The 16,128-nt window shown below is 27.7% G+C and overlaps 1 protein-coding gene across 4 annotated transcripts; it reads right to left on the bottom strand.

The window, feature by feature from the left end:
* Positions 1 to 5,273: 5,273 nt before the first annotated feature.
* On the bottom strand, positions 5,274 to 15,932 carry LOC109803947 (lupeol synthase). Of its 4 annotated transcripts, none has more exons than XM_020365650.3 (19): positions 15,792 to 15,932; positions 15,429 to 15,651; positions 11,568 to 11,753; positions 11,396 to 11,485; positions 9,827 to 10,021; positions 9,653 to 9,737; positions 9,371 to 9,537; positions 9,116 to 9,304; positions 8,909 to 9,022; positions 8,477 to 8,596; positions 8,276 to 8,398; positions 7,310 to 7,408; positions 7,136 to 7,192; positions 7,004 to 7,050; positions 6,768 to 6,911; positions 6,309 to 6,486; positions 6,113 to 6,193; positions 5,813 to 5,896; positions 5,274 to 5,518 (listed from the first exon to the last, which is right to left on the bottom strand). In XM_020365650.3, the coding sequence occupies exons 2-19, from the start codon at positions 15,621 to 15,623 to the stop codon at positions 5,408 to 5,410; spliced, it is 2,265 nt and encodes a 754-aa protein (XP_020221239.2). In that variant the 5' UTR covers positions 15,624 to 15,651; positions 15,792 to 15,932; the 3' UTR covers positions 5,274 to 5,407. The 4 variants fall into 4 exon arrangements, 3 of the variants coding, with proteins under 3 accessions (XP_020221239.2, XP_020221240.2, XP_020221241.2); XM_020365651.3 differs by having other exon boundaries at positions 15,765 to 15,912; XM_020365652.3 differs by having other exon boundaries at positions 15,736 to 15,858.
* Positions 15,933 to 16,128: the final 196 nt, after the last annotated feature.

Raw genomic sequence — 16,128 nt, 5'->3', positions numbered from 1 at the left:
TATATTTTCTTGTGAAATCTTATAATATAAATCTATTAAAATTTAAATTATAAAATCTTGATTAAAATCTAAATTTTAAAAGTCTTTAAAAAAATCTTAAAAGTCGTAACATTCATACAAAGTCTTTTTAAATTTATTAAAATTTACAAGATTGTTTTATGCTAAAATTGCGTAATATTTTTACTAATAAAAATATTAGTAAATAAATTTAGTATTGCATTATTTGCTAGATTCATTAATGATATTTAACTAAAGATTAGTTTTTTTTTTAAATTACATAAATTAAAAATAATTTTTAAATTTGAAAAGAAAAAAAGATACTTGATATTTAATGAAATAAAATCGTATTTACGAGGAATATTTAATCTTAAACCAAACCTAAAATTTAAATGTTATAAAGACTGAAAGTGAAAGTTCATAAAATGCTAGTGAAGTTGGGTGAGTGAATAAATATGATTTTAAGTTGAACCGCCAGATGGAGATTGAGATGGATGTGTGAGAAGAGTTGTTTCGTTTTACACATTTAATGATACATTCATTATGCATACTTGGGTGGATTGACAAGCACGGATTAGCATAAGAACTGGGGTAGCTAAAATTTATTAACGTCTGCTCAATGGCTTGAAGCGGACAGCGCCCTACGGGCTAAGGCTAGTGGTTTCATGTCTTTTATCTACACGCCCACGAAATACGGATGTAAAAATGGATCTACATCCTATAAATGAGCGAGTATAAATTCATAGGATTTATTGGATGTGGATATGGATAAAGAATTAAAGATACAGATATTATGATACTAAATCTATTCCATCCCACAATTATATATATATATATATATATATATAATAATAATATAATATAATATAATTACTTAATAATAATTTATTTATTTATTACATAAATATATAATAATTAATATAATAATAATTTTATTTTTAATCCAAGATATAAATCGAAATTGTTGGATTACTTTTTCTTTAAGTATATTTTATCTTTGATGGAAATTAATAATATTAAGAAATTAAGTTATTTATTATTTGATGAGTATCAAACTAAAACTAAGAAAATAATCAAAAATTCAACTTCACGAGTAAATGTTAATTAGTCAAACATGCATAACTTAAATATTAATAATTTTCTTAATAATTATAACTCATTTGTATACAATTGAAATACAAATAGTTTGAAATAGAACATTACTTGAAAAAAAATTTTTGCTTAGGAATGCTATTTTTGAATTCTTGAATGTTGGAAAACAAATGAAATCAAGTATTCAATTTTGCATAAAATTGCTAAGGATGTTTTGGTAATCTCAATTTCAATTGTAGCTTCAGAATTTGTATTTAGCACAGGAGGTAAATTTTTTAAATCCTCATCATTATAAACTCCATAAATTTATTCTAAAGGTACTTATGTATGCACAAAGTTAGTTTAAATACAAGCAACAAGATAATATAATTAAATTTTGTTTATAAAAATTATCTTAATTTTTTTATTGTTACTTTTAATTATTAATTTAAATTATTTAATCATTTATTTTCTTTTCATGTAGTTTCTATTGGTATTACTAGATAAAAATAATATATAGACAACGCTATATAGATTTGGAAGACAAATGTTTGCAAAAATATGGAGAACTTGGTTTTGATGATGAACTTAAATGTCTACATATTTATTTTCTAAAATTTCATATATTTTAATTAAAATTTTAATCTAACTAATTTTTGTATAATTCTTTTCACAGGTCTTTCTGTTAAAACATGATCATGATATTGAAAATTTAATCACAATTTTTATTATGTTGATTTTTTTAAGTTTATTTACAAGAATTGAATGTTTTATAATATTTATTTATAAGAATTGTTACGTTAGATTTTTTGTAATGTTAAAGATATGACAAATCAATATTATATTTGCTGATGAAAAATAATATCTCTATTGATTTCTTTACTTTATACATAAGTAAAATACGGGTCGCAGGTGCGAGTATGGGTACTTGTGTACCCAACAAATACGGAGATGAGGATTAAAATTACTACCCACGTGGATATGAGCCTAAGTATACATATTATTTTTAAACCCCGTATGAAAATGAGTACTATAAGGCTTTATTTAGACCCTATCCATTATCATCCCTACTAGGTAGTAATAACTACATGTTTTAAACTTGCATTATTATAAATCAATAAAAAAACACATGCGTGGAGTGAATTTTTTTCATTTCATTTATAATATATAAAAATTATTTTTATCATCCATATCAAGAAAAAAATAACATTGGACTTTAATTATATTCAACTTTACTATTATTGAGTTGTAGTTAAAATTTTACAAAATATTAACTAAAAAATTACGCATTAAGGGACAATATTTTAGAATGAAAATTGAGGTAAAAGTAATTAAAAAATTTATATTTAAAAAGTATTTTTTATAATTGTTTTCTTCCAAAATTTTTTTTGAAAGGATCTAACTTAGTGTCTAGTTGAGTATCTCACAACTTACACTCTTATTTATAAAATAAATTTGTTTGACTTGAGACCCATATTTGACACAAATTCTATTTATTAATGGTCATAATTGTGCACCATAATATAATTTCAAATAATGGGTAAATTTCCTCAAAATTTTGGGATTTTAGGAGTCTATAAAGATACGATAATTAGGTAAAAAAAATTTCATTTTAGGACAAAGATAAATAAATCACATTTTTGAATGTTCTGACTTTAGACAAGATACTATTTTATCTCCAGTAAGATTTTCAAATCAAAAAATTCTGGTGCCCCATGGGACTTCGATAAAAAATTTCGGTGGCCACACATAAAACCTTTAAACTTTCAATCTTGGTGTTAAGAACCATAAATCCATTGGTTCCAAAATAGATGAAAAAAATGACTACCTCAAAACGTCAACCTTTTGTTACAAAATGTGACCTAATAGATGAAAATTTTGAATTGCTTTTAGCTTATTAGTAGGCAAGAAAGGGAAGGATGCTGGTTGTAGAGACAAAAGTGGAACCAAGAATAATCACAAGACAAAATTCATCTTAAAAGTTATATTGTCCATACCATTATTTTTCGTCCATCTTTTAAAAATATGGTAATATTTATTTTGTTCTCAATTCACCATATTTATTATTCTTTTTGAAAAAAGAATGCAAGAGGTCTTTGACCGGAAGTTTTTGATCCTTGATTTTCAAGTGTCAGGTGGTTTGTTGATGCTAAAGTCAACAAGTAATCAAAATGATTGAGTATATTGTGTATATGTTACATATTTTCTAAAGGTGAAGTGCATGTATAAACAAATAATATAAAGTTATTGTTATGGGTTTGGATAATTAAACACACTCAAGACCTTTTAATATTGTGTAATGGTCTAATGTTATTGTTTACCACGTTATTGTCAAGTTAAGATGAATACCCCTCGATTGAGTGTCTTCAGTTGAGTACTCTTATTTGGGTACTCGTTCGTTGTGTCCTTTGGCCGACTAATATAATATCGAGAATTGTTGGGTGTTTAGGACCTAACCGATACATAAGCCCCCCAAATCTTCAACTCATTTGAAGAGAGTTTACTTATTGGAAACTTATCAATAAATCTTATTCTCTTGCCTAAAATTTTTGCATTTGTCATTTTTCGGATACCTTGTCGTTTTAATGGTCGCATCAAATGCAATGATAACATGTCAAAAATCCTAGAAAAATTCTAGAAGCTAAGAAAGCGCGAAACATACCTTTGCATCTTGAAAACTTTGAGTACTAGCCTTCCCGACCACCTAAAGCACCTGATAGTCAAGTACCAATTAGGTACACCTAGGTACACTTGTAACACCGTCTATACTATCTTTTTTGAGTTCAAACAATAGTGCAAAATCTTCTTTCCTAGGCAAAATGTAAGTAAATATTATTAGTTCCTCTTCTTATTCTTCTGATAATGCCAAAAACCCTTCTTCACATTCTCAAGCTTCTTCATCTTTCACCCATAGTACTCCTAGTGCTTTAATAGTTCTTCTTAGGGTTGACTTCAATCGCTCGATGATCAACGTACCCCAAGCCATCAAAAGTACATTGGTCGAGGACATAATGGCAAGTCTAAGTGGTATGACCTTTCCTATTGACAATCCCGACATAATTTTGGTCTCCAACCAAAGGGATGGCTTTGTTATGAACATCGAGGAGTAGTCAAATTGGGTTTATGACAAAGTTTTTGATTACTCCTCCAATGTACTAATGAAGATTTGTTAACAAGGTTCCTTAAGTGTACCAACATTGTCCAATTTGGATGTGATAACCTTTAGAGGCTATTAGAAGAAGATAGGATCTACCAAGAAGCCGTTGATGATGAGACTTGCTTTTGCTTTGTGTACAAATGTCACTTCAAGCCACCCAATGTTTGTATACCCTTCGACAACTTCACCACTAGGTTATTATCATTCCTGTAGTTTCTATGCAACTCAATCCAAACAATTGGACACTCTTGCAAACATTTTGATTTGTTTCCAAGAGTTTAAGTACTATCATTTCGATTTATTTTTCCTTTGAATGTAGATAATTAACTAAAGTTTTCCTTTTCTTTTTGTTACTTACTTACATTTTTACCCTGATAAATACTCTTGTGATCTCCTATGATCACAAGACCCATAGGTCACTTAAACTTTCACTATAATAATGATGATGACTATAATAATGTTGACGACAACATCGACAATGATGATGACAATGACGTCGACAATGATGACGACGACGACAATGATGATGACGTTAATGACAACATCAACGATGAAGAACAATAATGACAATAACAACGACGATGACGATAATGAAAATACAACAATAATATATTTTTAATCTGTAAGTAATATTCACAAATTAGCTCACTCTAATTTCTCTCTCTCAAAAAAATGTCTAAGAAGATCTGAGTATCTCTCTCTTTAACTAAAAATGTACTTTTTATTGCTTTTCACTTCCTCTATTTATAGAGGAGATTTGTACTTGATGCAAGCATCGAATGGTGCGGTAGGAAGGTAAAAAAAATTCCAACCTTCCTTTGCATGTTTTCACATTAACATTTTAGAAGCAAAATGTATTTTTCTTCTTTGCATTTAAGGCACCGAAGATGTTCAGTTATCACACTTTGCATGGTAAATTTCCAACTTATTGCATCATTAGCTGGACCCCACATATTGAAATGGAAATTAACAAGAAATTGAGCTTTATTTTATTTTATTTTATTTTTTATTGAATATGCTTATAGTTACGGTCAAGGCTCTCGAGGAATTGAGTATCGCAATCACACCGATTTATTTCATATGTTGTACGCAAATATATAACACCGAAATGAAAATTAAATTACATATTTAGGAGTTGATGTGTAGTGTACCAAGAACGAAACCATTTGAGGCATTCAGGCCTTAAGCATACAAGACTCGGCGACGATATGCTCCCAGAGCCCATATGGGAAAGATGTTTCGATAGGAGGAGTAGTTGAGGGTACAGTTCCTCATAAATGCTCCTGTGATCTCCTATGAATCAAAGTGTGTTCATCAGATCAGGGACGGAGCCAGGATTTCAATACTGGGGGTGCCATATAGGGGGTGCCATATAGTAATATATATATGAGTTTATATTAAAAATATGAGTTTATATTAAAAATAGGGGGTGCCATATAGTAATATATATGTATATAAAAAAAAATTAAAATTGTTGGGGGGGCCGTGGCACCCGTAGGTCCCCCCTTGGCTCCGTCCTTGCATCAGATAAACTAACATGCATATCATTCAATCTCTTTGTGTCTCTCATTGGATGAAATCAATTACCTGCTGTGGGAAGTCTCCATCTTCCATTTGTGAATTGATTAGTAACTTCATTCCACATTGTATGGGTGCAGGATCTATCTCAGCCTTTCTTTCACCAAAACATTTACAATTAGCACAATAACATTCTCTTTAAATCTACTAAGAAAAATCAATTGAATAGAGGCTTTCAAGACCAACTATTTGAAAATTTTAAGTTGTTCCAAGTGATAATTTTATCTCTAACAAGGAGTATATTTCACTTTACTACTAATTTATGGCATACAAATTCAATGGTTATAAACATGGAGCTTCATAACTAACCTGTCCTGCCTGAATAAGAGACAACAAAGCCCATGAAGTTTGAACTAAGTTTGCACGGTTGCCTTCTAGATTTGTATAAACCTATTTGAAAGGGTAAAGCATCTGAGTATAATTCTCATGTATTAGATTTCTTTATTTTGTTTATTTTATCTTCATAGTCTGGGGATATATTCAAAGCAACATGAATGGAATATACCTTGTTTTGGCTCGACAAGTAACTTTCTCCCCACCCACCATTAGAAAGTTGCTTTGACAACAAAAAATCACAAGCTTTGCGTAGGGAAGGACTGTTATGGTAGTTCTTTCCACAAGCTGTTAGTCCCTCTACAGCAAACCAGGTACCATAGGTATAACAAATACCCCAACAACCGTACCTGTTCAAGTGCTTATCTATAGTAAACTATGAATATGAATGAATTTCATCTTTTACTGAACCAATTGTAGTTACGACAAGTAAAATAAAAGTCTATTATAGATAGCATAAATTGAGCAGTTGTAAGTCACTAGTGTCAGAAAGAAAGTTGTGGATCAATTTGAATGGTAAAGCAAGATTCTAGATCTGTAGAGAAGATTAGATAGTCGTGGTACATAACATATTAGTATTAGGAAAGTAGAAGATAGTCAGCCAAGAGACAAAAGGCACAAGATATAATACCAAGAGCCATCAGGATTTTGTGCGTTTTCGATGAATTGGATTCCTTTGGAAATACAACGATCTATTTCCTTTCTTCTGTGCTCTGGGTATAACTTTCTGAAGTGAGCAAGGCCTTGCACTGCTGATCCAGTGCATTCCACATACCTATTTCACATCATGGAACATTAAGTGTTAGAGTTGGCCAATGTAGCTAGTGAGTGCATCAACACATTTTTCAATTGTCACTGTAATCTTACTCCATCTCAATGAGAGTGTCTTCAAAGAATTCGGTTGGATTGAATTTCTGCAACACACACATAAGTTCTAACTTTGTAAAAGGAAAAATCCGTAATCTTTTTGTTAAATAGAGTTGCACTATATTTTCTTACCTCTAACCAACGGAAGGCTCTTTGAGGCTCCCAAGCAGGGAAACCGCCATTATTGCTCTGTAGTTAAACAGGATATGTGAGAGTTGCATCTAATTATGTAATCAGTATTACATACAGAAATTTAAAAAAAAAAAAAAAAAAACAATCACGAATAATGTTATTAGGAAATCCTACTTGTAGAGAAAGGATGACATTAACAGCATCATAGAATCTCTCTGTTTCCATTTTCTCCCCAACTAGATCACTTGACATTTCTGACAATAGGAGTGCAGCCTGTGCGTAAATTTAGCCACCGAATGTCAAACTCTAGTTCGTGTTAAAAACCATCATGATATTTTTTTTTTCCGACATGTAAGTTTTGTTTATTATTTAATTTTGATCCTCCAATTTTTTTTTTCTACTATGAGTACACTACACTCAGTCCACTCGCTCATCTACTATGAGTATACTCGCTCAAAAATTAATATCCTTAGCGTTAGCAGTATTATCACTAACAACTCAAGGATTTTCGATATATAATGCAGTACTTAACATTACATTTGTTGTTTATTTATCATTCTCTTTTGTACCTATATATATAAAAAAAATGTTTACAGTTTTTGAATTCAAATATAAATAAATTTTAATCAAATCAATTTTGTTTAATATTATTAATCAAAAAATATCTCTAAAAATAAAATATGAGAATATTATCTAAAATAAATATGATTAAGAATATATATATTTTATATGAAAACGTGAAAACTAAATATATTTAACTACCTTCTTTAATTTGGGTGAAATCAATTTTTTTCTCATATATAAGTTGATAGCAATGTTTTACTTAATGAGTTAATCACTTATATACTGACAGTGTAAAGTTTTTTTATCAATCATATCTTTTAATAGTGTCATGTCAGCTACTTATTTAATGAAATAATAATAAAATAAGCAACTTTAAAAGATATGATTAGTTGCAGTGTAAAAAAAACTTTACACTGACAGTGTATAGATGATTAACTCTTACTTAATTTTTTAATAGGGGTATTAATTATTTGGACGGATGAATGCAATGTTCTCTATAAATATAATATCAATGTCTTGTAATGCATATTTTGAAGAAGCAAATAAACATTTAAGAATGGATTTGGTTGGGAGAACCTTGAGTCCTTCAGCCGTGCAGTCAGAGACTTGCCAACCATGATCGTGCATTGAGAATGTCCAGGCTCCTTTGGATATGTGTCTATACATTGCTGTGAAGTTCCCAGATGGGTTTTCACGGACCTTATAAATGACATTAAGTTAAGGTTTGTTTCAGGTAGCAGTCATTATGTTATGTCGAGTCAAAGAATAGTTAGTTACCTGCGAAGCCTTCACGAACTCGTGTGCTTTCCGAAGTGTAGGCCCGTACTCTTCACTCACGTTACAAGTAAGTATTGCTTGAATTGCAAACGCTGCATCCCACATCTGGCATCCAAAACTCTGTATTTAATTAAATTAACTACATGTCAGTAACAATAATAGAGATTCGTGTTTAAACCCCTCCAATGTTATTCTTAAATAGGTAGTTAAATGAATTCAGAGTGATGTGAGCTCAAAAATAAAAACTAGATAACAATTACCAAGGGCGTCAAATTTATTGTGAATACTGAATACAGACTTCAAGCTTGAGTTCATTCAGCAAAAGTAAATAAATAGAAAATATACATAATTAAAATTTATAATTGAAGTAATTTTTATATAACTAAATATTGCTTGACTCAATTAATTTATTATTAAACAAGATAATACTACCTGGATTTTCAAGCCATCTTCTGCGAGCCAGAAGTAATCAGGGATTCGGGCTAAATGAAGTTTGTATGCCTCTGAGTTGGGGTCTTCAACCCAACGTGCAATCAAACATAACACCTGCATACAATTTCCATTCCGTAATTAAGGACAAATTGTGCTATGTTATGGAACAACTTACTATATTATTTAATGGTAATGATTGTTCATTACCTTCTCTACACTTCCAATGCAAAGGTATCTACTGTTCTCATCCTCGTAACGTACATGATTAATTGCGATTTCTAATGCCTTTCGTCTAAGTATAGAAAAGGGCCAACAATTCAGAAAACGCTCTCCCACATGATGAAGAAATCCCCATAACATATCTTGGATCATGGGATGTGGATAGTAGAGATCCTCCTGCACACACCATTTTTAGTTTCACATATACATTAAAAAGAATACAAGGAAAAAGATTGTATGGACCTTAGCAACAGTGTTCCGGGCTTTATTCCAGTTGATATGATCATAAGGCTCATTGTACACTTCTTGTCTCAGTGCTCTGATTAAGCCAGTGATGGGGCCCACGAACTTCTTCCCATATAAATATGACATAGGCATGTAAACCAAGCGACAGTAGCACAACATTTTACCTGCACATTTGAGAAGAGACAAGGAAATGGTTGGTTGCTGAAAGAAGATAAATGTTGATTAATTTGTCTCTCATCAGTAGTCAAAGGTTGCAAAAAGAAAGGAAGCCCAAAGTACCTGGATGAATAGGGCTACAATTGGGTAGAAGCCAGAACTCTGGTGGAAGTGGATTACAGCCAGACCATTCATAAACACCAAGTACCTACATGTAACAAAAAATCATATTACATGCATGCATATGAGTGGTTCTTTGTGCTTGTCCATTATACCTAAATGAAATGTGACAATTACCGAGGTCCAGAACTTTCCCCATGATGGAATAGCCACTAAACCACCATGGTCGAGGATCCATTTTCTGCCTCTCTCCATTGCACCATCTTCATCTTCAAGCTCTTCTCCAAGTATCCTCAAGGCAATGTAGCTCAATGCTGATCCAAACATTGTACTATGACCCTCTATATGGAATCCCCAACCGCCATCTTCATTCTGTCTCAACATAAACCATGTTTGTCATTATCGACTAACTGACTTTGTATCTATCAATTAAGTTGTCAATTTCATCTTTTACTAATCTATAGTTGAGCCTGAGTTACTAAGTGCTTTACCCATAACACATATCTTGCACCTTAATTCTCATGAATTTATCAAAAAAAATTAAAAAGTTTAATAAAAGCTTTAAATATTTACACTTTGCATCTAAAGAGAACAAGCACTTCTGATACAATAAAAATATGTTAAGTAATATGTTTATTGGATTAAATAATATCTATTTACAAAATGATAAAAACTAACAAAGTTTCTTTTGTAACTTAATAATGACAAAATATTATTTTAAACCATACCGTAAAAGAGAATTAATTGGTGAAAGAACAAATAAAATAAAAAGAGGAGAGATTCATTTATTCTAGGAGTAAGTCTAGATAGACTTACTCCGTTTAATAACTTATGTTCTACACCAAATTTTAATGATCCAACCGTTGAATTTAAAGTTCTTAATATATAAATCAAGTAAACAAATATGTTTCACAGATCAAAAATGTATTTAAGCCGATAATATAAAATATCCTATAAAAATATAAAAAGAAAAAGACAACACTTTTTTATATTAATTGATTGAACAAGACATAAAAAAAAAAGTAACAAAGATTTAAAAGATACTTAAAAAGAGACTGTTAAGAGAAGTCTCTCAAGTAGAAACTAAGGGAAAAAAATATGAATATAGAAAATATTTAAGGTAGACATAAAAAATAAACAAACATTGTTGTATATAATTTTATAAATAAATTATATTTTGTAAAAAAAAATTACTTCAAAATTTAAGGAAAAAGGAGTTGAGATCCTTTTTTAACCTTTAAACTGGTCATTGAATTGAATATTAATAGACAAAACAAGCTTTAATGACTATAATTTATGGTAATAATTTTTTTAAAATATTTGACTAATTTTAGAAATTTAAATAAATTATGTGATTATTATTGTCATTATTATTATTAATGTCATTATTTTTATTATCATTATTATCTGACAATGGTAAGTAGAAGTGGTAATGATCGTTGTAGATGTGACAATATAATAATAATTTATGTATATAATTAATTTCTTTTGGCAACTATATATAATTAAATTTTAATTTTAATAATTAATTTTTATCTATAACTTAGAAGACTATTAATAATATTTTAATATATTACAATAGAAACAAAATTATTTAAGTAAAAAATATTAATCGCATGACGAGGTTAACTCATTTATCAAAAAAAATTATACAATACACTCAAATTCAACCTTATTTAAGATGAATCAGAAGGAATAAAATGAGATCTTATAATAATAAATGAAGCGAAAAAATGATAAATATACCTGATGATTGTATAAATAGCGAACAATTTCTTTTTTATGTTCGGGTCCTAAAACATCATGAAGGGATCCTGTAATATATAATGCCATTACCTGTAGACATTATAATTACAAAGAGCAATATTAAGAGTGGTCATCAAATTAAATTAAATATTATTATGAAATTGGAGCTGACCAGTGGTTGAAGGAAGAACAAAGGACCAGCTGATTCTGCTGGCCAGTGACCATCATGGGCTTGAATTGATGAATAGAAACTAATAGCCCTTCTAATTGTAGTAATCAACGCTTCCATCGTTACATTTTCTGTCTCTCTCACTTTCACTGCTGCTGGAATGGGGCCAAACTCATTCTCCTTTCTCAGCTGCATATTAGTTTAAATAATACCCAAATCACCACCACAATTGCAAATGTTAAAGGGAAAAACTAAAATAAATCTTAACGGTAAAAAATTATTTTAGGGTTAAATGCTACATACAACTTTTTGTATTAGAATGATGTGAAATTTAAGTATATATAATCTTGAGTATAATATTATATAATTTAATAGTTGAATTAGTTGAATTTATATTATAGAAAAAATTATTAAAGATATAATATAAGATTTAGTATAAACTTTTAAATTCATACTTCATGTAAATAGGTCACTATTTAAGTAATTTTTAACAAAATTATTTTATTTCATAATTTATGTTATATGTTAATTTTTAAAAATTTAACTATTAAATTAAAAAATTTAATAAATAGACCCGGTTTACAATTTTTTACCAAATTTTAAAATTATTTATTATATTTTTACATTAATTGTAATTTTAATCAATTTTAAATTAGATTAAATTTTAAATTTTTTCATACTATATTGATGAAGATATTTTGTCTTAATTTTATTAATTTATATTCATAATTATTTCTTTTCATAATTTTTAAAATAAGAATTAAATATAAAAATTAAGAGATAAATTATTAAAATATAATATTTGTATTTGTTAAGGGAAGAGAATGTTTATCTTAATATAATATTTGTATTTATTAAGGGAAGAGAATATATATATATATATATATATATATATATATATATATATATATATTTATTTATTTATTGCAATAGAATTTAATAGAACTTTAATAAAAAAAATTAAAAAATTGATAAAGTATTATATATTAGAATCTATTAAACGAAGAGATCATAATTTTTAACATAAAATAAGAGGATAATTTAATATTTATATTTTTAAAGAGAAGAAAATGTAATTTTTTCTTTTTTATTTAATTACCACCTTGAGCTCTCAACTAATCACTCTCTTTATCTCATTATGTTTGACATTTTGATAATTTTTTAATTTTAGTTATTAATTTATCATATTATTGATACAAAATATTCATTTAAAAAACTTTAATCTGAATATGAGATTTTATTTATAAAAAAAATGAATTTAATACTATACTGACCAACCAACAACAACTTGTTGCTAAAACTAAAAATTCATTTGTTATTTAGAGTTATATATTCTTGTATAGCACAAACATGCATAACATGTCATCTTTAGGCAAACCCAATTAAAATATACAAGTGTAAAATAAAAAATAAAGCAAATAAAAAGGAAACAAAACAATCTATTATGGAAAAACAAGACACACAATTCTGAATTATTTTAGGTCAAGTCTTCTTTTGTTTTTCTTTCAGACAAATTGGAGAAGGGAAAAAAAAAAAAAAGACTTCTTTTTCCTGTCGGTTCTCTCTGTTCCAACCAACATGAGTAAGATTTGATGAAGTTGAGAATTTTTCATCAACTAAAGTTGAAAGTTGTGGTGATAGGAGAAAGAAAAATATCTAGCATGAAGAAAAGTATAATGAAAAACCTATCGATAAGAAACAGGTTTGGGTTCAAGATCGGAAGAAAAGACGAGGATGAATTAATTACAAAACATTGACTGGAGTAATGAGAAAATATTTTACCAGAAACAATTGAGAATCCTATGTTTTATTTTTCTGTTATAGATTTGTTTTTTTTAATCTTTTTTCTCTTCCTTTTTATTTTACATATTATATTCTTAATTAGTTAACTATGCCTAATTAAGGATAATCTCTTACGTTACGTATACATGTCCTTATACAAAAATAACCAATACTTTTAAAATTAGATTAGCCATTAAATTGATATAAATAATAATTTAAAATTTAATAGTTCAACTTTGATTAAATTAATATTAATAAAATAATCATAATTAATAATAATAATAATAATAAATAATATTAAACAAATATAATGTCATAATTTTATAACACTAAAAATTAAAATAAAATATGACTTGTAAGTTTTTAATATTTAATGTATATGTAAAATTTTAAATTAAATTTAATATAAAATTTAAGTTTAAATTTTAATAAAATTTAACAATGTTCATTAATAATAACAAGTTTACTCTACTTCTAACATAAAGTGTATCAAATTAATATAATATAAATTTTTTAAAATAAAGATATTAAAAATTATAAATTAACATAAATAATTAAATTGTATTTATAATACAAGTGTTAAAAATAATTTATTTTAATTTATAATTTTTATAATATATATTTTATTAAAATTATGATAAATTAAATTTAAATTCCGTTTAATTAGATCGGTTTTTTTTATCAATTTTTTATTGGATTTAATCAATTATGATCCAATTGTATCGATTTTCTACTAATTCGTTGAAAAATAATTTTCTAAATCAATCAAACCAATTAAAAATCCATTCTTAATTAGTTCAGTCCAATTTTAATAACTATAATAATAATTGTAATTTACATATTCATATTTACTCAACGTATGTTAAATTTCATAATAATCACATAAAAAAATATATTTTTATTAGTTTAATATATAAAAGATTTTATACCGAGCATATATATTAAACTCGATATTAAATTGAAAGATGCAATTCAAATTACTTATGATATGTATGTGTTTGCTTTAACCTTTTTATTTCAAATTTTTAGACATTTTTAAAAAATAAATATTTATCAAAATGAATCCGTTTATGAAGACATATTTACACGATTTCAAATTGATTATTCGAAAGTGAAGAAATATATTTTCATTGTCGATACACATTAAAGTGATAATACATTCTTCTGAAAAACTACACCTTCTATTTATAAAGTAAAGTTATTAAAAATATCAAATGTTAATTTTTAATAAACAATTACAGTATATCTTAATTTGAAAGATTCAGATATCGTATTTTATACGTAATTAAAATGCTCAACGTATTTGTACCGAAAAGAAATGTTAAATATGGTAGTTTCTTTTCTGTGATGATAGTTGGAACTTGGTACTTGGAAAGTAAAATGGGAACAGACATTCTGACAGTACTATTTGGAGCTTTCATATTGATACTGATTGATAGTTTCTTCCTTCCATTCGTTCACAAATTAATTCAATAAAAAAAAATTATACCCAAAAATCGTAATCAAACTGGGAATGCGTATGGATTACATTTCAAACATATTTTGATCTAATTGAATTAGATTTTTTTTTTTTCAGTCACTAATCTAAACTAGTTATATTAATTTGGATTGGATTAGTTCATAAAATTTATCTGAAAAATAAAAATAAAATCATATTAACCAAATTGTAAAAATATTTTCATGCCATCAAATAATAAAATATTCAATATTATAAATGTTTATTAATATTATAAAATACTGCTTATTAAAATCGAATCGAACTAATCCATTTTGTAAAAATGGATATTGGATAATTAAACTAGTTTTATAAAGTAGTTCTGTTCAGATTTTTTTTTTTAAATAATCGAATTTTTCAATATGAATCGGATTGGTTATAGATCGGTTCGGATCAATTTGAATTTTTTGCACACTCTTGACTACTGTTACTATTGTTTGATTAGAATTGAAGCTAATATAATATATATATATATATATATATATATATATATAAACATATTTAGAAGTAAATAATTTAGTTAAAATGAATATGTGTGATGAAGAGAGTGGAGTAAATTTGATGATGTAGATGTAGGAAGGTGGTACCTGCATTCTGATGAAGAGGTCGGCGCTTTGTCTGATGGAAAGACGGTTAACGGTGAATTGGTGACGTAGCCTTTCTACCTCAGCGCGTTCTTCCGGTGTTCCTGCATTTGGATCGAATACCCAGTGTTGCCGCCCCACGAAATTGTTCACTGAAATCAACCCCTTTCCTCCTTCTCCTATCTTCAACTTCCACATCTTTAGTTTATCACGTCACACCTTTAACCTGCATATATAATACTATTTAAAATACACTCAACACAGATACATAGCTTCATCTTTTTTTATCTCAAACACCACACATGCAAACCTAGCTACGGCATAGCATTCATTACTCACAATACTTTCGATTGGGAATCAAGATACCTAAGCACCGCTCACAATATTTCGACCACGGCTAGCTCAAGATATAGGAAACACCACAATACTCGTGTCTATCTCTCTCTCTATATATATAAGTACATACATCGCAAAGCTACAAATTTTTTTAACTCTTACATATAAATATCTTAATATCATTAATAATTTATTATTATTTTATTTTATATCTGTATACCAATTTTATATATTTTTATTTTATTTTTTACTTAAATATGTTTTTAATCTCTCAAATTTAAGATAAATTTATTTTTGGTCCTTCAAATTTAAAATTGTTGTTTTTAGTCTCTGTAATTTTTAAAAATTTTATTTTAGTCCCTTAGGA

The sequence above is a fragment of the Cajanus cajan genome, chromosome 1, assembly GCF_000230855.2.
Source record: "Cajanus cajan strain Asha chromosome 1, NIPB_CcT2T_4, whole genome shotgun sequence".
NCBI classification, from domain to species: domain Eukaryota; kingdom Viridiplantae; phylum Streptophyta; class Magnoliopsida; order Fabales; family Fabaceae; genus Cajanus; species Cajanus cajan.
Note: the sequence above shows the minus strand (reverse complement) of the source record. Positions and strands in the feature narration are given on the sequence as shown.